The 24,247-nt window shown below is 42.0% G+C and overlaps 1 protein-coding gene across 6 annotated transcripts in view; it reads right to left on the bottom strand.

The window, feature by feature from the left end:
* AMPH (amphiphysin) overlaps window positions 1–24,247 on the bottom strand; it is a 360,005-nt gene that overhangs the window by 52,487 nt on the left and 283,271 nt on the right. For 5 of the 6 annotated variants that reach the window (XM_075315119.1, XM_075315120.1, XM_075315115.1 and 2 more), the window contains exons 15-17: window positions 19,067–19,099; window positions 6,266–6,325; window positions 71–190 (exon numbers count right to left, since the gene is read on the bottom strand). In XM_075315119.1, the coding sequence (XP_075171234.1) occupies window positions 71–190; window positions 6,266–6,325; window positions 19,067–19,099 (213 nt within the window). The remainder of the gene's footprint in view (window positions 1–70; window positions 191–6,265; window positions 6,326–19,066; window positions 19,100–24,247) is intronic. The other variant, XM_075315118.1, reaches the window with a different exon arrangement.

The following is a 24,247-nucleotide window of genomic DNA, read 5'->3' as shown; positions in this document are numbered from 1 at the left end:
GATGGATGACAGGGATGTGATGAAATGGACTGAATGAGCTGATGCTTGGATGATGTTTCTTCTGACTCACCATTATCTTCTCTGCTAATTCGTTTTTCTCATCAGCTTTAGTGTCCTCAGCAGTAACATCAGGCACAGGCTGCGCCTCCTCAGTCTTGGGCTCCACAGAAGCAGCTACATCTGACTCCACCTTATTTATCACAATATAAAATATTTACTAACCAAATTCAAGTGTTTTTTATAATAATCCCTTACACCTATGGGGCAAAATCTTAAATAACATACAATCTGACAGATTCGTAAACTTAAATCAGACATTACCGTAAATGATAAAAGTCAATACTTTAACTTAAGCAATCAAGATTTGATGAGAAGCGCATATACAACACACGGTGGCCAAAACAAAAGCTTGTAGTTGCAGTGCATTGCAAAGGATGGGAGAAAATATTTTACAACTAAAGCCGAATTCACAAGTCAGTTTTTTTTTATCTTGTATGCAAAATAGGACCATTTTTGATCATCTGCTTGATGTGATTTTCAAACATATCTTAGTACGTGTCTTCTTTTCTCCCATATGGTAAAATAAAAACAACTTATGGAGGTTTCTCAAGATTGCCCCAGTAACAAGTCAGTAAAAATCAGACAATACAATCATCCATGTAGGATAACACCAGGCTGCTGCCAGGTGAATGGTTCAGGTTGGTCCACAAATTAGACCAAAGTATGACATCTCTGAGTTTTTAAGAAGACCATGGGTTGTTAAGATAACTGGCATGTGAATAGCCACATAGAAATGTGTTAGTCACTGACGGCACATTTACATGAAAAACTGACACGTGAATGAGTATTAAGGCTGTGATCACATATTGCAGTTTTGAAGCATGATTTAATAGCAAATTATAAACATAAGTCAAGCAAAGTAAATGATATAGTGTAAAAATACTAATGGACCAATTCATCATATGTGATTCTTCTCTTTTTTTGGTTATATGATAATAGTAACATTTTTCCTCCAGATTCATCAAAATCCTGCAAGTTCATGAATTCTGTTCAAAATAAAAACTGCTCTTCATTATTGTCTTTTTCTTTTTTTGCCCCTTTTTAGAGCAAAAAGTCACATTCGACTTTAGTGTTATAAAATGTGTATAAAGATTCCAGATGTGCATAAAATCATTCCTTTGGGGAAAGGGGAAGGGGGACGCTATAGTACATTTGTGCAGAAATGTTGTGACTTTTTAAAAAAAATCGCAATTGATGAATCAGCTGAAAATGTCTGAAAACCCAAAATGCCGCTCACAATGAAGTATGTAAATTCAACAGGCAAACACATATGAAATAGACTTTACAGAAGGTGCAACTTAAAAGATGTAAATACAAAAATGATAAACAGGTGAAAACACCAAAAAAACTACACAAAAAGGCACATATGTAATATTGAATCAGGCCCCAAATTTGTACCTTTTACTAGTATTCTAAAAACATCTCCCATGTTTCCCCGAAAATAAGACAGACCCAGAAAATAATCCCTTAAAACTGGTTAAGGACCTTTGGTGACCATGATGTCACCAAGGTCCTTTAATTGCAGGTCTCTACAGGAACAGGTCGGTATGTAGTGTATATGCAGTGTGTATAAATTTACATGTGTATGTGCAGTGTGTGTGATGACATGACTATTTTTTAATATATCAACTTGTTTTTCCTGCTAATGTTTATTGGGCACAGTGTCATTCACCTCACATAGTTTCAGCTTTATATTCAATTTAAGGCACATATAACTCGGTACTACACTGACGTTTATGTGTCAGGTTTTAACATATTTTATTCTTCAATATAAACTGGCAATCTGTGATATATGTGCTCATATACAGCTCTGGTAAAAATTAAGAGACCACTCCACTGCAAAATTGTCAGTTTTTCTGATTTTTCTCGATATAGGTATATTTTTAAGTAAAATGTAAATTGTTCTTTTATTCTATCAACTACTGGCAACATGTCTCCAAATTTCCAAGCAATAAATTTTGTATTTATTTTCTAAAAATGAGTAGAATGAGTAGTGGTCAAAATAACAAAACAATGCATTGCTTTCAGACAACAAATAATGCAAACAAAACAAGTTCATAATCATTTAGAAACAATAATACTACTGTTTTACCTCAGGAAGATTCAGAAATCAATATTTTGTGGAATAACTAGGATTTTTAAACACAGTTTTCACGCGTCTTGGCATGCTTTCCACCAGTCTTTCACACTGCTTGTGGGTGACCTTATGCCACTCCTAGTGCAAAAATTTAAGCACTCTTCTTTGTTTGATGGCTTGTGACTATCCATTTTCCTCTTGATTACATCATAGAAGTTTTCAATGGGCTTCAGGTCTGGAGATTGGACTGCCCATGACAGGGTTTTGATGTGGCGGTCCTTCATCCACACATTGATTGACCTCGCTGTGTGGCATGGTGCATTTTCCTGCTGGAAAAAACAGTCCTCAGAGTTGGGGAACATTTCCTAAGCAGAAAGAAGCAACTGTTTTTCCAGTATAACCTTGTATGCGGCTTGATTCATACGCCCTTGGCAAAATTTAATTTGCCCAATTCCAGCTTTGCTGAAGCATCCCCAGATTATCACTGATCCTCCACCAAATTTCACAGTGGGTGCAAGACACTGTGGCTTGTATGCCTCTCCAGGTCTCCGTCTAACCATTAGATGACCAGGTGTTGGGCAAAGCTGAAAATTAGACTCATCAGAGAAGATTACCTTACTCTAGAAATTGGGCAGATTAAACTTTGCCAAGGACATATGAATCAAACTGCATACAAGGTTATCCTGGAAAAACAGATGCTTCCTTCTGCTCAGGTAATGTTCCCCAAGTCTGAGAACTGTTTTTTTTCCAGCAGCACACACAGCTAGGTCAATCAATGTGTGGATGAAGGACCACCACATCAAAAACCCTGTCATGGCCAGCCCAGTCTTCAGACCTGAAACCCATTGAAAACCTATGGAATGTAATCAAGAGGAAGATGGATAGTTACAGACCATCAAACAAAGAACTGCTTACATTTTTGCCCCAGGAGTGGTATAAGGTCACTCAAAAGCAGTTTGAAAGACTGGTGGAAAACATGCCAAGACTCATGAAAACTGTGATTAAAAATCATGCTTATTCCACAAAATTTTGATTCTGGAACACTTCCTGAGTTAAAACATTATAAGTATTGTTGAGTCTAAATTATTATGAAGTTGTTTTCTTTTCATTATTTGAGGTCTGAAAACAATGCATTGTTTGTTATTTTGACCATTTCTCATTTTCAGAAAATAAATACAAAATGTACTGCTTGGAAATTCGGAGAAATATTGTCAGTAGTTTATAGGATAAAAAACAGTTTACATTTTGCTCAAAAATATATCTATGAAGAGAAAAATCAGAAAAACTGACATTTTTCAGTGGTCTCTTAATTTTTGCCAGAGCTGTATATTTTGCACAATGATTGAACTTACATTTCCAGCTTATTGGGTGTTTTTTGGATTTTTCCTTGATTAACCTCCTCTCAATGTATGTTATTACATATTATGACTGCATGTTGTAATTGTATCAAAAAATGATTTTGTATCTTTAATATAAGGGTATAATCCTCCAATTTGTGGCACACAGGTTTATTTATTGTAAGAGTTTAGTCATAAACTATTCTTGTCCATGATTATAGAGGGGGGCCTTGCAGCCATTTTGATAACATGCTCCCAGACAGATTATAGTGCTCATGTCCAGTGAATATTGTTATATTTGAATATATGTTGATTTTTTTTGTTCAAGAATAAATGTGGATAGTTGTTGATGGAAAAAAAATAAGACATCCCCTGAAATTAAGCCCTAGGCCATCTTTCGAAGCAAAAATAATATAGGAGCCTGTCTTATTTTCAGGGAAACATGGTAACTGTTTTATTTCTTTAAAAAAGAGCATGCACATACACCACATAGTGGACGTAACAAAAGGCAACATTTAAAGGTGGTGTCTTAATTTGATGAATAAATCTTAATCACTGTATAATAAAAAAAGTACTGTAACTTCCAAAAATTCCTTGTGTATTGTTACCAACCAATTTCAAAATCACTTTCTTTATGTATGAGTTCTTAGGGTTCGCTCACATATGCGTATAGCATCTGATGATTCTCTCCTGCAAGAGCACTGGATGCGATATACAAATGAAACTCAGCTCAAAATTTGCTGCGAGCATGAGCCAAGTGTCGGTTTACAGTGATCTGATTCTCCTGCATGTGAGAACTCGAGCACAGGTGCAGACAAGATGGAGAACTTAATTTCTCCATCTTCACCATTGTCCGTATCGGCGCATATTGGACTGCACTTGGATGACATCCTATAGTCTGATCTTTTACACAAACCAATAGACTTGTATGGGTGTGCGCCATCCGAGATATGCTGCCAATTGCAGCATGCAAAAATTATTTATTCATAAATGAGGTGAGAAAAAAAATGCCAGTCGACTCTGCTAAATGGTATAAGATTGGAGTGAGTGCTATAAAATAAAACATCGGATAGCCCTCATCCTAGTTGTACGCAAATGTGAGCGGACCCTAAACTGAGACACTATGACAAATACAAATGTTTCTAATAATGTTGTTCACAGCAATGATCATGATGATGTTAGGAGGAATAATTCATTAACTAGTTTCCGCCATTTTTCTGGCATAAAATCGATAAAAAAGTGACTAAATTTGTTACGTAACTGAGAGTAGTAAATAAAATTACATCAGTTTTGGCCGGCTTCATACACTTTTAAAAAAGACCATCAAATTCATAATGTACACCACAAAAGTGAAGTAAATTACAACATGAATGTATTCCAGTTTTTGACTTACAGAATGGTTCTTGCACTGGCGTACGACAGCTTAAAGAGTTGCCAGATTCATTAAGAAGACAACACTTCTTTAAGGGAATCTGTCATCAGGTTTTTGTAACCCCATCTAAGAGCAGCATAATGTAGAGACAAAGGTCCTGATTCCAGTGATGTGTCACTTGCTACAATCTTGATAAAATCACTGTGTTATTTGCTGCAGATCTACCAGTTCTCTGAAAGCTGAGCTCTGTATAACCCCACTTACTCCACTGATTTTCAGATTTCTGTATATTCTGTGCATAAGCAGAAAGCTCTCAATTAGTGGTATGAAAATCTTATAGAGTTCATGAATGTGGAAGACTACATGGCAGCAGGTTTACTAGTCCTCTTGTGATAATCACCTGCTGATAAAAGAGTGATTTTATCAGAACTTCAGTAAGGAGCCCAGTAAGTGACATATAACTGGAACCAGGGTCTCTGCCCCTACGTTATGCTGCTCTCAGATTACGATATTTTTCAGATTGTAAGACGTACTGTTCCTTCCAAGAATTTAGGAGGAAAATCAGAGGTATGTCTTATAAGGCAAATGTAGCTTACAGGGGGATGCTGGAGAGGGGTCACAAGAGGTAGGAGCGATGCTGCGGCTGTGCTGCGGGCTTTGAGGCAGGGGCCACCATTCTGAAATGTCAGTGGTGCGGGCTTCAAATAATGGCACCCGGAGTCGGCGTGTGTGCAGATAGGGCTCTTCACTCAAGATTTCATCTGTGCACACGCTGCCTCCGGCCCACTGATCTCCCAGCAGTGGATTTGAGGAAACTGGCACCTGGAAGTGGCTCGTGCACAGATATGATCTCAGCTTGACATTGAGCCAATAGCTCAATCTGTGCACGCGCCGATTCCGGATGCAATTTCTTTGAAGCCCGTACTAAGATAGTTTCTGGAAGTTCCTCCTGCCTCACAGCAAGCGCAACAAACATCTGGGACACCCCCTGCACTGCCCGCAGCATTGCCCTATTCTAGCACCGCCCCTGCCTCCTGTGACCCCGCTCCACCACTGCTGCCGCCCACCCTCTGGTAAGACACCACTGGATTATAAAATGGACCCCATATTTTTTTTATTTCCTTTTTTCTCTAAATTTGGGATGCGTTTTATAATCTGTTGCCTCTTATAAAACGAAAAAACCCCCAAAAAAACGGTATATGGCACAAACCTGTGGGCAGATTCCCTTTAATGAATTTGGAGCATCTTACTCCAGCACACTCTTCATCAAGACTAGCATACAAAACAGCGTTCCTGATAAATCAAGGCCAAAGTGTATTTTTAAAGTTGTATACATTTCATTAAAAATAACTGACTGAATACCTATCCTACATAACTGTAATTTTTTTATTTTTTTTAAAGAGAAACCAATTTACTTACTGTCCCTTCACCAGCACTTTGCTCCGACTGCATTTCGAAAAGGGAGGTGGATGCATCAGGCTAGAAAGACACAAATCCACAATCAGCTAAATCCTGCTTGAGTTCATTCTTTTTTTTTTTACTTGCAAGGACATCTGTTTTATGACACACTTAAAACTTGAAATAAATTTAAATACATAACATTTGTATAATATTTAAAAAATATGTACAAGTTGTTATTGCTACAATGCACTATAGCTTTCTATTGATGACTAAATAAAGTCAATGGCTTAGCAGAAATTTTCATATGACAAGACATTGGATCTGGTAGCATTAAAGTGTAAATACCCAACACACCAAAAGTTAAAGGGGTTGTTCTAAATGTATCTCGATGAGAGGAAGTCCTTTACAAAGTTTGGAGCACTTGGCACAATAAGTATTACATGTTTTCCCATTTCTTTAAATGGGTGCCATTGCATGGGAAATGTGAAGCTGTGGGCAGCTACCACCAACTGATTGACAGGTGTTTCAGCAGTCAGACCTGCAGAGATCAGATCGCCTCCTTTAGGGCTCGTGCGCACGTTGCGTACTTACACGCATTTACGCTGCGTATTGCACTGCAGTGTAAATGCATGCGTCCTGCGTTCACTGCACAATCTATGTAGATTGTGCATGATACGTGCGCACATTGCTTTTATGACTGCAGCGATTTGGGTGCTAAAATTTTGACCCAAATCTGTGCGTTCATAAAAGCAGCATGTCAATTATTTGTGCATTCTGGATGCAGCTCCCGCTCTATCTATGGTGGGGGCAGCAGCCATAGCTCATAGCTCATATTTTGTACAGAAAAACTGCATCCATTATGCAGTGTTTCTGCAGCGATTTGACAAGCACATGTGCTGTCAAATCGCTGCAGAATATTCAGCAGGTACGTGCACATGAGCCCTTAGGCCTCGGCTCCACTTGTATATCGCTTTTGATGCGATATGCTAATGACTAGAGATGAGCGAACCGGTCCCGGTTCGGCTCGAGGCCGGTTCGCCGAACGGGGGTCCCGTTCGAGTTCGGTTCGTCGAACGTTCGACGAACCGAACTCGAACGTATAGGCTAGAATGGGAGGCAATCACAAACACATAAAAATGCATTATAAATGTACACAAACAGTTAATAAACATTGCCATAACACTTACCGGTCCTCGCGATCCCTTCTGCACTCTGTCTCCTGCCGCTATTCCATCCGATGATCGCTGAATCCTCCCGGTGACCTGCACTGCCAGCAGAGAAGCAGGACCTATCGTGACGTCAAAATAGCCATGTGACCAGTCACGTGGCTATTATCTCATTGGCTACAGACTGGTCACATGACTATGACACGTCATGTAGGACCTGCGAGTGCATCTCTCCGGTACACGGTGCACATATGTGTATCGCCGTGTACCGGCGACATGCTCTAGCACACGGTCGACTCCCCGTTCCGTTAGGGACCGGCTGACACAGCCGGTCATTAACGGAGATCACCGTTGCCATAGCAACGCAGTTAGCGGTGACGTCACCGCTAACCGCGGCTCCGGGAGCACCGTTGCTATGGTAACGCGTCTGTCAGCGTTACCGCTAGCAGCCAGCAGTGATCACTCACGGAGTGAAGGCTGCATGCTGCTTCCCGATTGTAGTGAGCATTGTAGTTAGGATGGAGGTTCCCCAGCCCCAAGTGATGCCCCTCACTACAATCGTCACTACTACTACACTAGAAAGAAAGAAGACAGAAGAGCAGGATCGTGGAGGGCTGACAGGGGTAATAAAGATGGAGTCTCTAATGTGTCTGTGTATTTATTTCTATTAAAGTATTTTTTCTCTGTGTGGTGTCTTTTTTTAACCCTTTATTGGAGATTCTTAATGGCCGGGTCAAACGTGCCTGACATTAAGAATCTCTGGCTTAATACTGGCTGGTAAAACAAAGCCAGTATTAACTCATGATTACCCAACAAGCCACCCGGCTCCAGGGCTGTTGGAAGAGTTGGATACAGCGCCAGATGATGGCGCTTCTATGAGAGCGCCATTTTCTGGGACGGCTGCGGACTGAAATCCGCAGCAGAGGCGCCCACAAACCTCGGGCTAACCTGTGCTGCGGATTCCAATCCCCAGCTGCCTAGTTGTACCCGGCTGGACACAAAAATAGGGCGAAGCCCACGTCATTTGTTTTTTAATTATTTCATGAAATAAGTGAAATAATTAAAAAAAACGGGCTTCCCTATATTTTTGGTTCCCAGCCGGGTACAAATAGGCAACTGGGGGTTGGAGGCAGCCCGTGGCTGCCAGCTGTACCTGGCTAGCATACAAAAATATGGCGAAGCCCACGTCATTTTTTTGGTGGGCAAAAAACTTCTGCATACAGTCCTGGATGGAGTATGCTGAGCCTTGTAGTTCTGCAGCTGCTGTCTGCTCTTCTCCATACAGACAGACAGCAGCTGCAGAACTACAAGGCTCAGCATACTCCATCCAGGACTGTATGCAGAAGTTTTTTGCCCCCTGAAAAAATTATGTGGCTTCGCCATATTTTTGTATGCTAGCCAGGTACAGCAGGCAGGTACGGCTGCCCCCCAACCCCCAGTTGCCTATTTGTACCCGGCTGGGAACCAAAAATAAAGGGAAGCCCTTTTTTTATTATTTCATGAATTTCATGAAATAATTAGAAAACAAATGACGTAGGCTTTGCCCCATTTTTGTGTCCAGCCAGGTACAACTAGGCAGCTGGGGATTGGAATCCGCAGCACAAGTTGGCCTGAGCTTTCTGGGCCCCACTGCTGCGAATTGCAGTCTGCAGCCACCTCAGAAAATGGCATTTTCATAGAAGCGCCATCTTCTGGCGCTGTATCCAACTCTTCCAGCACCTGCCTGCTATACCTGGCTAGCATACAAAAATATGGCGAAGCTCACGTCCTTTTTTTGTAGCTTTTTGGCAAAAAAAAAAAAAAATGCTTCCCTGGATTTTCCATTGCCAGTGAAGGTAACACCAAGCAGTGGGGGTTAGCAGCCAGTAGCTGCTTGGATTACCCTTAGCTAGCAATACAAAAAATGCAGTGGGAGCTAACATATATTTTTTTTAATTATTTATTTAAATAACTAAAAATAAAATGGGCTTCCCTGTATTTTGATTGCTGGACATCACAGTGCTGTAAAAATAAATCTTTAAAAAAATGACGTAGCGCTCCGCGGTATTTTTGATTCTCAGCGCAGATAAAGCAGACAGCTATGGGTTGCCACCCCCATCTGCCTGCCGTTACCTTGGTTGGCAATCAAAATACAGGGAAGCCCATTAATTTTTTCTATTTAAAAAATAGTTAAAAAAAAAAAATTACGTTGGGTCCCCCCATTTTTGATAGCCAGCTAGGGTAAAGCAGACGGCTGTAGCCTGAAAACCACAGCTGGCAGCTTTACCGTGGTTGGGGATCCAATGTGGAGGTCCCCTCAGGCTCTTTTTTATAATTATTTTATAAATATTAATAATTACACAATAAAAGTAGGGGACCCCCCAAATTGGATCACCAGCCAAGGTAAAGCGGACAGCTGTGGTCTGGTATTCTCAGGGTGGGAAGGTCCATAGTTATTGGGCCTTCACAGCCTAAAAATAGCAGGCCGCAGGCACCCCAGACGTGGCGCATCCACTAGATGCGCCAATCCTGGCGCTTCACCCCAGCTCATCCCGTGCCCTGGTGCAGTGGCAAACGGGGTAATAAATCGGGTTGATACTAGCTGTAAAGTCACCTGAGATCAAGCCCAGCAGTTTGTGATGTCATGGCGTCTATTAGATACCCAACATCATAAACTGTCAGTACTAACAAAAACAAAAAATCGACAAAAGAAATTTATTTGAAAAAACAGTCCCCAAAACATTTCCTCTTTCACCAATTTATTGTAAGAAAAAAAATAAAGGGGTCCCACGACGACTCTGGACCGTCTAGAATATGGGGGGGAGACACTCAGGGAACGTATCCCCCATTTTCTAGGAGTGCGGACCCTTCATGTGAGGAGTGTGGGTGCAATGAATCTGCACTCACTCTCCCAGGGTCCACAGCAGCAGAGTCCATGTCGTAATGGTTGCTACCAAAGCTGCAATGCCCTGCTCATGAGGTAAGGGCATGCCTAATCAGGAGAACTACTGTAGAGGAAGCTCTGCTCACTGGTATATAGGTGCTCAGAGGTAATAATAGATAAAATTAGTGAGTAACCTCGGCACTCTATATCTCCCAGACTAAGTCAGTAAGTCACAACGGATAGTAATGCAAAATCACTCTTTATTGGTCCGTATTAAGAAAATTTTTTTTTCATAAGCATATATGTTTTTGTCCAAAACAAGTTACAAATGACGTTTCGGCCTGAGCCTTCGTCAGATTGGACTTATCTGCATGTAATCATGAAAAATGACAATAATCAGTATCACATAAGAGTGAGAGAACAATAACATAAACTCGAACAATGTAGAGGTACAATTGGGATGCAGCAAAAAAATTGCAACACAGCAAGAAATGAAACACATGATACAAATGTCATAATACAGTACAAGGACAATATAGTAATGACAAATATGGGGTCAGAGTAGACTTAGACAGCTCTGGTACGAAAGAGATGTCAATCATAAAGTAACATGTGCAGTAGGTGTAGAGCTACACTATGCATGGCAGAGCTAATGGGTAGACCGACCATAGAAAAAGTAGAGAAAAAGTGGAGAAAAAGTGGAGAATAAGTGGAACATAAGAGGAGAAAAAGTGGAGAAAAAGTGGAGAAAAAAGTGGAGAAAAAGTGGAGAAAAAGTGGAGAAAAAGTGGAGAAAAAGTGGAGAAAAAGTGGAGATTAAGAGGAGAAAAAGTGGAGAAAAAAGTGGAGAAAAAGTGGAGAAAAAGTGGAGCATAAGTGGAGAAAAAGTGGAGAAAAAGTGGAGAAAAAGTGGAGCATAAGAGGAGAAAAAGTGGAGAAAAAAGTGGAGAAAAAGTGGAGAAAAAGTGGAGCATAAGAGGAGAAAAAGTGGAGAAAAAGTGGAGAAAAAGTGGAGCATAAGAGAAGAAAAAGTGGAGAAAAAGTGGAGAAAAAGTGGAGCATAAGAGGAGAAAAAGTGGAGATTAAGAGGAGAAAAAGTGGAGAAAAAGTGGAGAAAAAGTGGAGAAAAAGTGGAGCATAAGAGGAGAAAAAAGTGGAGAAAAAGTGGAGAAAAAGTGGAGAAAAAGTGGAGAAAAAGTGGAGAAAAAGTGGAGAAAAAGTGGAGCATAAGAGGAGAAAAAGTGGAGAAAAAAGTGGAGAAAACGTGGAGAAAAAGTGGAGAAAAAGTGGAGCATAAGAGGAGAAAAAGTGGAGATTAAGAGGAGAAAAAGTGGAGAAAAAGTGGAGAAAAAGTGGAGAAAAAGTGGAGCATAAGAGGAGAAAAAAGTGGAGAAAAAGTGGAGAAAAAGTGGAGAAAAAGTGGAGAAAAAGTGGAGAAAAAGTGGAGAAAAAGTGGAGCATAAGAGGAGAAAAAGTGGAGAAAAAAGTGGAGAAAACGTGGAGAAAAAGTGGAGAAAAAGTGGAGAAAAAGTGGAGCATAAGAGGAGAAAAAGTGGAGATTAAGAGGAGAAAAAGTGGAGAAAAAGTGGAGAAAAAGTGGAGAAAAAGTGGAGCATAAGAGGAGAAAAAGTGGAGAAAAAAGTGGAGAAAAAGTGGAGAAAAAGTGGAGAAAAAGTGGAGATTAAGAGGAGAAAAAGTGGAGCATAAGAGGAGAAAAAGTGGAGAAAAAAGTGGAGAAAAAGTGGAGAAAGTGGAGAAAAAAATGGAGAAAAAGTGGAGAAAAAGTGGAGAAAAAGTGGAGAATAAGAGGAGAAAAAGTGGAGAAAAAGTGGAGAAAAAGTGGAGAATAAGAGGAGAAAAAGTGGAGAATAAGTGGAGAAAAAAATGGAGAAAAAGTGGAGAAAAAGTGGAGAAAAAGTGGAGCATAAGAGGAGAAAAAGTGGAGAAAAAGTGGAGAAAAAGTGGAGAAAAAGTGGAGCATAAGAGGAGAAAAAGTGGAGAAAAAAGTGGAGAAAAAGTGGAGAAAAAGTGGAGCATAAGAGGAGAAAAAGTGGAGAAAAAGTGGAGAAAAAGTGGAGCATAAGAGGAGAAAAAGTGGAGAAAAAGTGGAGAAAAAAGTGGAGAAAAAGTGGAGAAAAAGTGGAGAAAAAGTGGAGAAAATGTGGAGAAAAAGTGGAGATTAAGAGGAGAAAAAGTGGAGAAAAAGTGGAGAAAAAGTGGAGCATAAGAGGAGAAAAAGTGGAGAAAAAAGTGGAGAAAACGTGGAGAAAACGTGGAGAAAAAGTGGAGAAAAAGTGGAGAAAAAGTGGAGAAAAAGTGGAGCATAAGAGGAGAAAAAGTGGAGAAAAAAGTGGAGAAAACGTGGAGAAAAAGTGGAGAAAAAGTGGAGAAAAAGTGGAGCATAAGAGGAGAAAAAGTGGAGATTAAGAGGAGAAAAAGTGGAGAAAAAGTGGAGAAAAAGTGGAGAAAAAGTGGAGAAAAAGTGGAGAAAAAGTGGAGCATAAGAGGAGAAAAAGTGGAGAAAAAAGTGGAGAAAAAGTGGAGAAAAAGTGGAGAAAAAGTGGAGATTAAGAGGAGAAAAAGTGGAGCATAAGAGGAGAAAAAGTGGAGAAAAAAGTGGAGAAAAAGTGGAGAAAGTGGAGAAAAAAATGGAGAAAAAGTGGAGAAAAAGTGGAGAAAAAGTGGAGAATAAGAGGAGAAAAAGTGGAGAAAAAGTGGAGAAAAAGTGGAGAATAAGAGGAGAAAAAGTGGAGAATAAGTGGAGAAAAAAATGGAGAAAAAGTGGAGAAAAAGTGGAGAGAAAGTGGAGAAAAAAATGGAGAAAAAGTGGAACACCCTTTGGTACCTTTCATGTGGCACTAAGGGGTGCTTAGCTTTGTATTTAGCCAAAAAAATGAAAAAAAAATGACATAGGGTTCCCCCTAGTTTTGTAGCCAGCTAGGGTAAAGCAGACGGCTGCAGCCTGCAGACCACAGCTGGCAACCTCACCTTGGCTGGTAATCCAAAACTGAGGGCACCCCACGCTGTTATTTTAAATTAAATAAATAATTAAAAAAAAAAACACGTAGGGGTCCCCCAAAATTGGATCACCAGCCAAGGTAAAGCAGACAGCTGGGGCCTGATATTCTCAGACTAGGGAGGTCCATGGTTATTGGAATCTCCCCAGCCTAAAAATAGCAGGCCGCAGCCGCCCCAGAAGTGGCGCATCCATTAGATGCGCCAATCCTGGTGCTTCGCCCCAGCTCATCCCGCGCCCTGGTGCGGTGGCAAACGGGGTAATATTTGGGGTTAATACCAGATGTGTAATGTCACCTGGCATCAAGCCCTGGGGTTGGTGAGGTCAGGCGTCTATCAGATACCCGACATCACCAACCCAGTCAGTAATAAAAAAAAAATACACGACAAACACATTTTTATTTGAAAAAACACTCCCCAAAACATTCCCTCTTTAACCAATTTATTAGATTGAAAAACAAATCCAGGTCTGGTGTAATCCAAGGGGTTGCCATGACGATGCACACTGTCCCAGTCAATGAAGAGCAGGATGTTCCCCATTGGCTGGGAGAGCAGTGCAGTGACCTGAGCTAACATCAATGGGTCAGCCCAGGTCACTGCAGGGGGGTGACAAGTGCTGCTGTCAGTGAGGTACATTACCTGCGCTGATCTCCAGCACACTGACAGCCCCTGTCACTGAGGTCAATGACCGGCGCCTTCACATCAAGTATCGCGAGAGGTCCGTGACGTCACCGCCAGTGTCAGTCTCGGGTCGGAAGCGATAGGTGATGTGACAAGCGGCGGCCATGGAGGACAGTGACAGCGCTGAGGTCGGGATGGCGGGACTTCATCACCGCAGGTAAGCCGAGCGAGCGAGCGAGCGGGCGGGCGGGCGGGGGGGGGGGGGGGCGGGGGTGGATGTGTGTGTGTGTGTGTGTTTGTGTATGTGTATGTATGTGTACATGCCGCGGGCAGGAGGGGGTGGAGCGAGCTGAGCGGGAAAGTGTGGGCTTCCTGCACGTAACTAAGATAAACATCGGGTTACTAACCAAAGCGCTTTGCTTGGATACCCGATGTTTATCTTGGTTACCAGCTTGTGGCAGGCTGCCAGCGATGGCTCCTGCTCACTGTAGCTGTAAAAAGCCCTGCTTTTTGCTGCTAGAACCGTTCTCGAACGTATCTAGAACTATCGAGCTTTTAGCAAAAAGCTCGATTTCTAGTTCGATCTCGAACAGCCCAAAAATCACTCGAGCCTAGAACTGGACAACCACGAACCACGAACCGCGCTCAACTCTACTAATGACCCTCGGCTCAGGAACTTTCTGCCAGCGTGAGCTGAGTGACATGTCAATTGTTTTTGCCATTTGAGTTTTGAACTGCAAAGCTGAGTTTTTGCCCAAATTTCTGCCACAAAAAGGCTGCAGTTTGAACTGCATAGTGGGGACAAGAAAACCAAATTCCCATAGACTTTGGTTAAAAAGCAGAACACATGCATTTTGGCATTAAACGCTGCAGTTGAAAAAGAAGCAAAAAAGCAGGTAAAAAGCAACGTGGACACATAGCCAAAGAAGGAGCGTTTCCTGAAGCGGTTTCCATTAGAAAACTTGTTATTGACGCCTTGTGAAAACATTGTGTGCACATATCAAGAGTGGCACGGTGGGTGGCTCAGTGGTTAGCACTGCAGTCTTGCAATGCTGGGGTCCTGGGTTCAAATCCCACCAAGGACACCATCTGCAATGAGTTTTTATGTTCTCCCTGTGTTTGCATGGGTTTCCTCCCACACACCAAAGACATACTGATAGGGACTCTAGATTGGGACAGCATTGCCAATGTATGTAAAGCGCTGTGGAATTAATAGTGCTATATAAATGAATACAATTATTATTAGCATTACACCATCAGCCATTGCAATATTCAGGGAATAGTAACAGAGAATAAGAATGCTAGGCCTCATTCACACTTCAGTTTTTCACACTGAGAGCTATCCGTTCATTTTACGGATACCACTCATCCCTGACAGACTATAGAGCTGTGCATCCGGAAGATTATTTCCTTAGGCTATGTGCGCACTTTGCGTTAAATTCCGCAGCATGTAAGTCACTGCCTGTGCATCTCAGAACGCAGCTGAAAAAGCTGCGTCCTGAGACGCATTCGGCAGAACGCAATGTGCGCACATTCCTGGAGAATTCATGCATTCTGGATGCTTTCTCTGCCATAGACAGAGTGGGAAAAGCATCCAGAACGCACATTTTTGACAGTGCGGTGCCACTCAGCTCTGCAGCATCCCCATAGACTTGCAGCAGAGCCAAGTGGGACTGCACTGTCAAAAAGAGCATGGCTGGCTGCGACACAGTGCCTCGCGATCAGAATGAACTCGGATGAACTTCACCCGACTTCATTGTGATTGCGCGGCTACATCGGAAGCTGACAGGAGCGTCAGTAGGACAGCTCCTGTCAGCTCCATGCAGCAACTGAAGTGAGTAGTGAAATCAGCTGTGCTGTCACTGTGGTTCCTCGCGGCCACCGCTCTCAGGTGGAGGACTACAGCTGTGGCCGCGAATAACCTGAGTGAAAGCACAGCTGATCGCCTGGCTCACTGCAGTCACTCAGGGGATTTGCGATCACAGGTGAGTCCTTCACGTGTGACCGCAAATCAAGGCGCGGCACACGCACAGAGCCGCGCGATTACAAAGAAGTCGGGTGAAGTTCATCCGAGTTCATTCTGATCACGCGGCTCTGTCTTGCAGCCATCCATGCTCTTTTTGACAGAGCGGTCCCACTCGGCTCTGCTGAAAGTCTATGGGGATGCTGCAGAGCCGAGTGGGACTGCACTGTGCATTCTGGAAGCATCCAGAACGCATGAATTCAGCAGGAATTCTGTAACAATGCGTCTCAGAACGCAGCTTTTTGGCTGCGTTCTGAGATGCACATGCAGTGACTAATAGTGGTTCCTCGCGGCCACCGCTCTCAGGTGGAAGACTGCAGCTGTGGCCACGAGTAACCTGAATGAAAGCACAGCTGATCGCCCGACACACTGCAGTCACTCAGGGGATTTGCAATCACAGGTGAGTCCTTCACGTGTGACCGCAATTCAAGCCGGGAACACGCCGTGCAGCGCCGCACCGGTGATCGTGCATCGGTGAGTATGAGAGAGGGGGTCGGAGGGAGAGACCGACATGGACAGAGAGAGAGATAGAGACATAGAGATAGAGAGAGACCGACCGACAGACCGACAGTGAGAGAAAGACGAAAGACCTGCCTTTGTTATGTTAAAAAAACATGCGGATCGCAACAATAATGCAATGCAAACGCACTGCTTAACATTTTGGCAGCGATTTTCTACAACTCATTGATTTCAATGGGTGTAGAACGCAGCCAAAATTGCAAAAATAATTGACATGTTGCTTCTTCAAACGCATGGGTTTTTGACAAATTTTTGACAATCAAAACGATGCGTTTCAAAAAGCATAGTGCGCACAGATTTTGCATGATTCTCATAGACTTTGCTGGGGAATCAGAACACATGCATTTTATCAATGACACAGTGCAGTTGTAAACGCAGCCAAAACGCAGAAAAAAAACGCAAAGTGCGCACATAGCCTTAGTTGTCCAGGCAAAACTGTGGAGACATGTCCAATATTGATCTGAATTTAGGCTCAAAATTGCCAATGCAAGTCTATGGGTCTGCAAAAAAAATGTACCAGTATTTGTATGCCATCAGTGTGCTGTCTGGTTTTCAATGACTGACTGGATTTTTTACCTCAGTACTTGTAATCCACATGCACAAGTTGAGTATTTGGTGAGTTTTTTACTTCAGTAATTGTATGGTCATGTGTACAAGTTGAGTATTTCATGACTTTTTTACCTCAGTACTTGTAAGGCCACATGCACACATTGAGTATTGGAGAGTTTTTACCTCAATAAAACTAGGTGTGGGTAAAAATACAGAAGTGGTGCCCATGTTTCCATTATATTTTTCCTCTGACTTTTCCACTCCTGGTTTTGACTTACAAATACTGAGTTAGGCCCGTTTCACACGTCAGTGAAAAACACAGATGTTTTTCACTGGTGTGTAAAACACGCACATGTCCCTGCATGTGCCGTGAATCACGGCACACGTGGGTTGTCTAAGTGCAATCCGGGCTCCGTTCTCCGTGGCCCGTGATTGCACTTAGCAATCAACTCACCTGTGCGCGCTCCCGCTCTCCGTGGTGCTGAATCCTCCCGCGGTGCAGCATCCGGCCGGCGGTGACCCCCGCAGCAGCTGCTTCCGGGTCGGCTGTGTCGTGCATCATTAAGATGCGCGACAGTAATCAGCCGGCTTAGAAGCAGCAGGGAGAACGGGCTGCACAGAGCGTCGCTGAAGCCGGGTGAGTTAAAATGTTTATTATTTTAAATGCACGTTTTTTTCTGGCACGTGTTTCACGGACCACACCACTGCGTTTTCCGTGGAACATCAGTGATGCCAGAAAAAAATGGACATGTCTCCGTGCAGCAATCACGCACACGCGGGTACGCCGTACGGAGACACGTGCAGTGAAAAATCACTGATGTGTGAGCAGACCCATTCATTATAATGGGTCTGCGTATGTCAGTGATTCTGGTACGTAGAAAAAAAAGCACAAACGTACCAGAATCACTGACGTGTGAAAGGGGCCTTAAAAAACCCCTCCCCAAATACTCAATGTGTGCACATGGCCTTACAAATACTGAGGTACAAACTGACCAAATACTCAACATCTGCACGTGGCCTTACATATACTGAGGTAAAAAACTTACCAAATACTCAATGTGTGCACATGACCTAAGAAGTGAATGAACACTAGTCATTATAAGGCCATGCGCACATGTTGCGTTGAGTAACTTGCAGAAATGAACGCATCCTCTGGCAGAATTTGTCATTGTCAAATTTGGTTTTGACCACATAAACGCAGGAAATACGCAAGCGTTTTTTCCGCGTTTTGACCGCGTTTTACATGCATTTTCAGTGCTTACATTGAGATGCGTTTTCGCTACAAATACACATCTAAATACAGTTTGAACATTCAAACAGTAGGAAAAAAAAGGAAAAAAAAAAATAAAAATAACCTTTAAATCATACACTATAATGATAATTTACCGAAAATGATTAATCAGATTTAATAATTTTGTTCAAAATAAAGTAAAAGTATTGTTTGACTCATTTTTTAAAGTCGAAATGGATGTGAGGGCAAATGGAAACCTCTTGACCTCACTATAATGCCAAAAATGCATGCATTGATTTTGACAAAAAAAGCATGCGTTTAGCATCAAAAAACCATGTAAAACGCTAGAATTTTCTGTTAGGATGCGTTTTGATAAATCTCATTGACTTCAATGTTAGCAAAACGCTGCCAAAATGGCAAAAACAATTGACATGTTGCTTCTTCAAACGCAGAGATTTTGACAAATTTTTGTCAACAAAAACGCTGCATTTTTAAATGCATCGTGCGCACAAGAAAGCCCTATTTTCCATAGACTTTGCCTGGAAATCAAAACGCATGCAATTTTGCATTAAAACGCTGCAGCTCAAAACGCTGCGGAAACGCATGAAAAAATGCAACGTGCGCACATGGCCTAACAAATTCAATATACTTGTTTTGCAGAACAAAGCCATTGTGATGAAGTGGATGATCTTCTCATAATCTATATTTACACTGTTGCTACAGTAAGTGATGAACGTTTTTATTATTTCATTTCATTTCTAACCCTTTGCGCTTGGGTTTTCTATTTCCATATTATATTTCTTCTATTTCTTTTTATTATCTTCAAACCTACCTGTGTCAATCCATTAAAAGCGCTAGTGGATGCCTAAACAAAATGAAAAGAGAACATTAACATTTGAAGAAACGTGTTGATAAGATACCAGACAAGAGAACAGGAGAGTCCGTACTGTGACAGTATATAAGGATCTATCTCTGAAAGTTTGGAATGAAGACACATGACCTTTAAGTCTGCATGAAACCTCCAAAATGCTCTAGTCCACAACTGTGCAAGAATTTTTATATTATCTTCTGTTTTATTGCCCTGATATACACTACTTTATGTGAACACTATATTTGTTTTCAGGGCTGCAAATGTGGTATCCCTGAAAGTGGCCATCTCCATGGGATACCAGAGAGATAGTGTGTCTCATGTAAACACTGTGATTTCTGTGTACAGTATAGTGTATGCTGTAGCATATTGTGAGACCTGCTGACAGGAAACACTGAAAGGGTTAATCATTCCCTCGCAGGAGCTCTATAATGTGACCTAGCTATGCTTTGCATGCAGTAGCATATGGAAGGTGCTAGAAGAAGCTTCCCCTGTGCAGTCAGCCAATGACTGCAGCTATAAGGGTCACATGTGAGGGGGATGAGCTAAATCTGGTGACGCAGTGAAAAGGTCAGTTGGGAGATGGCAGTTGAGAGAGAAAAGGGAGCTGACAGCCTCTATGTTGGGAGGATTTCTAACGTTCCTTTAGAAGGATATGTTGCCTCAGACGAGAAACACAGATCAGTCAAAAGTGGGAATACTAACTGAGAAACACCAGGGGGACAGTCAGAGAGCCAGTGAACTGATCTGATAAGAAAGGCTTCCCTCAGAAGTCTGTCTGTCTGCATGTGTGGGTCAACCTTCCACTATAAGTGCAGAAAAGCTGACCAGCTACTACCTATATATTGTAACCCTTCTTGTTAACACTAGTCAAAGTTATTTTTTTTTCTCATGATTGAATATTACTTGCACCAACAACTACCACCACCATCAGACTCTACTTAAAGGGGCAGCTAAAACAATATATCCCACCACGGTATTATATTCCATTTTTATTGAGGGACTTTGTGTGTGTCTACAACTTGGAGGTGACCCACCGTGACAATAAGCTTGGACAAGAAAATGCGGATTACAGGCCGCTGGCAGCACAACCCCTACCATGCACCACATGAGGTTACCGGAGTAGAAAATATACTATATATTACTGAATAATTATTGTTTTATTGGTATGCGTTAATCTTTCTTGACCCTGTTAAACCTGAAGCTATTTCGGACCTTGAAGACACAGCCATATTTTTAAGGGTTCTTTTTTATTACTGTGTGCCAAAATCAATAATCTGTTTAATTTTGCTGTTGAAGTAGCCATTTGATTTGTCGAAAAGATTTTATTTTTTGGGATGGTCTGTGGGGGTAGTATTGTTGTTCTATCTTATTTCATTTAATATTTTATATATTTTTTAAATATTTATTAAACTTAACATTTTTATATTAGTCCCGCTGAAAACTCAAACTTAAAGAGGTTCTCCACTATTTGGACAACCGCTTCTTAAATGTCAGAGTCACTGAATATTGGTGAGCAGCAGTTGGTCAGCGACCACTGATTTACTGCAGCGCTCATGTAATATAACAATGTTACACAAGCAATGAGAGGCAGGTTCCGATAGCATAGAACAGTGCAAGTGCAGGAGCGGAGTATAAGCTTTTCTTATTTTACTTGGGGAATTCGGACATTTAGGGTTTGCTCACACTACCGTATAACACGGACGTGTGGTATCTGATGTTTTATCAGATAGCACTCGCTCCAGTGCCGCTTTCATTCTTATGCCGATTCAGGATGAGAAAAAAAGCGCAGCATGTTGTGTGAGGCAGTATATATCGGATAATAAGCATTAATTCAAGTCTATGTGTGCATGTAATCTATCAAACTGTACTCAGATTGCAGTCTGATTTCTGCATATTCACAGAATAGAGAAGATGGAGAAATTTTGTTCTCCATCCTCTCTTCACCTGTGCAATGATTCTCCCCTGTTAATTCCTTTAACACTAGAAGTCCCAGAAATTTCGAGCTCCCTCCTGAAGTCCCGAAAGAGGGTCAAATGACATACAATAAACTGAATAGAACTAACTAGAAACTAAATTGCTAAACTCAATGGAAATCAACAACCTCCTGTGGTGCAACAGTAATGGCCTTAATTACAGAACAAAATACGGTGATTATGGGATGTTAGCTAAAATCCTTCAGGTCATTCAACCCGTCTCTGGGTTCCAAAGGTAGAAATGTTAAATGACCCCTCTCTGGGACTTCTAGTGTTAAATGAGCTTCATAGTGTAATGAACCAGCAGGGGGAGCTGAAACACCAGGAGAGTGCTAGGTAGGAATTCCCCAGTAGATGGCACTAGACATAACAAACCAGTAAGAGGAGCCGGAGCACCAGGAGAGTGCTGACAGCAGTCCTCCACTAGAGGGCACACATCTCCCCAGTGGAAGAAGTGGATGGTCGTATGGGTCGGGGTCAAAACCAGGAGGTCTATAAGGTACTAAGGGTTAGATGGAGACAGAGTCCAGGGAGAGCTGAGCCAGGAGCCGAGAGAGAACTTAAAAGACTGGGGAAGAGCGGAAACCAGAGTTAATAGACAAGCTGGAGTCGGGAACTGGAAGAGCAGGTAATAGCAGGGAGTACAAGAGGATGAAACAACAGAGGAGAGAAGATAGGAGTCAGAGAGAAACAGAGACGGTCAGGACGGATGGCAGGGAGGATGGAAAGTCAAGACGGGAGGCAGGGAGAACGTATACAGGCATGACAGGAGGTAGGGGAGCAGACACAGTCAGGAGGTAGGGAGGACAAATGTAAACTGGATGGGAGTCAGGATCAGAACTCACAAAGGACCAGCGGCACACTGCAGAGCAGAATTATAACTGACACCGCATGAACGGAAGTGCCCAAAAGATAATGATCCTGGGAACGAGGCACGGAGGGCGGACCCCTTCCCCCGCCATGCTCCAGGAAACACTGACAGCCGAGATCATGACACATAGCTCATATAATAAATGGTAATACTTCTGTATCGCACTGAATCATATCTGTAAGTCATTCATTTAGACCCGACCTTTGATTGGGTTGCAGGTGGGCATTGAGCTAACAGAGGTTTTGAGGTATTAATCTGTGGGAATCAAGGTTCACACTGATACTCAGTTTGATCAGGGGTCTAGCGGTATATGACAGTCAGGTTCCTGCAGCTGCTCATGTTGGTACACTAACCATACCCACCCGATCAGCATGACATATAAATTTGACATGTAGCATTCATTTAGCAGTGCTCCTGGCAAACATATACATCATGAGTTGTTACATTAATTTTCATAAAGAGGTTGTCCACTAATTTAATAATGATGTCCTATCCTAAGGATAGGTCATCAATGTCTGATTGTCCTGGGACCGACACCCAGAAACCATGCCGATCACCTCTTGCCGGTGGCAGTAACAGGCAGCCAGAAATGCTCAGTAGCCCAGCTACCCCATCAACTGATAGTGACCGCGGCCAGGTACCACACCTCTGCCATCAATCAAAATCAATAGGAGGCAGATGTGCAGTACCCGGCTGCAGCCAATATCAGAGCAGCTCCAGAACTAATCAATTCTGCAGACCTGCTTCTGCCGTTGGGACTGACAACAGCTGATCGACGAGGGTGACAGTTGTTGGACCCCGGCCGATCAGACATTAATGGTCTATCCTAAGGATAAGTCATTAATGTAAAAGGAGTGGCGAACCTCTTTACGATCTCATGTGCACAACATTTCAGGTTTATGGAACACTATGGAACACACTACAGGTCTGAACCCTTTCAAACTCTGTGAAGAACTACATACAGAGTTACACTATAAGCCCATATAGTTCTATAGGTGTCATATATAGGAATCTTGAATATTTTTTCACAACATTGTCATTTAAATGAAGCCTTTGTGGTTTGAAATTCAGAGGGGAATTCCTATCCTAAAATCCTAAACATTTATGATTTATTTTGTGGCTATACCATAAATGAATTAACCTAACATTACAAAAACAGGGGTCTAATGACCTCTGCTCATAGAATTGCTACCAACACAGACTCCATATAGTTTAACAGAAAAACAGCTGCCCTTGTCTTCAGCCCTCAACAAGTCTATGGAAGGTACAGAAAAGGTTGGGATTATTGTTTTATGTTAGAGTTATGATCTGTGAATCATAAGTGTAAAAAATGTGTACAGATAATATAATTTCCTAAAAGGATATATAATGTATATTCTCTGTTTTCAATTTTATGAAAACATGTTTTTTGGTTCAGAGAACTTACTTTTAAATACTCTCAGTCTGGTGGATAAGGTAGATATGTTAGATATTGCAAGGGATAAAATTCACATGACCATGCTCACAAAAATTAAAGCGAACCTGCCACCTGTCACGGAAACTGTTTTTTGCTATCCAATCTGAGAGCAGCATGATGTGGGGATAGAGACCCCGACTCCAGTGATGTGTCACTTACTGGGCTACTTAGAGTAGTTTTTATAAAATAATTGTTTCATTATTACTACAGAACTACTTGGCCAGATAGTCAAACTATGCCCTCAACATTCAATGTCAGTTTTCTGCTTATGCACAGTGTACACAGAAATCTGCCAATCAGTAGTGTGGGTGGGGTTATACGGATAACTGTAGATCTGCAGGAGATAAAACAGTTCTTATTCAAAACTGCAGCAGCCAGTAAAGTGACTGTCACAATTGTCACTGTGTGTCTTGTGACTAGGGACAGGCTCAGGGCTAGCTTTACTTCATCTGAGACCATGCACATTTAAACGTTGTTTTTTCCTTTGGGTACATGAGGGGTTAACTCCTTCTATGGTGTTGCAGCAGACTTGCTCAGCTGTCTGTGGTTAATGACTTTCGGCCTGGATTTATGTCCTCTGTTTCCTGGAGACCTTGCTGGTTATTCAATTCATTTTGGAGCTAGCCTCGAGCAGAGAGGACGTGCTATTGCTGTCTGCTGTGGTTTGTTGATTGTGGTCTGTTTTTGGTTCTACCTCCTTTCTCTTGTTACTCCTATCCGTACTCCTTTGGTTTCCCTTGTGTAGTTTAGGTGTGCATGAGTTTTTATTTACCTCGTCCGAGGTTATGTGTTAGTGGGTTTTTTGGGATTTCCATCCTGGTCAGTCCCCTGAGAGGTGGAAC

Source organism: Anomaloglossus baeobatrachus, chromosome 6 (genome assembly GCF_048569485.1).
Source record: "Anomaloglossus baeobatrachus isolate aAnoBae1 chromosome 6, aAnoBae1.hap1, whole genome shotgun sequence".
In the NCBI taxonomy this organism is placed as follows: domain Eukaryota; kingdom Metazoa; phylum Chordata; class Amphibia; order Anura; family Aromobatidae; genus Anomaloglossus; species Anomaloglossus baeobatrachus.
The sequence above is the reverse complement of the archived record's forward strand: the minus strand, read 5'-3'. Positions and strand labels throughout refer to the sequence as shown.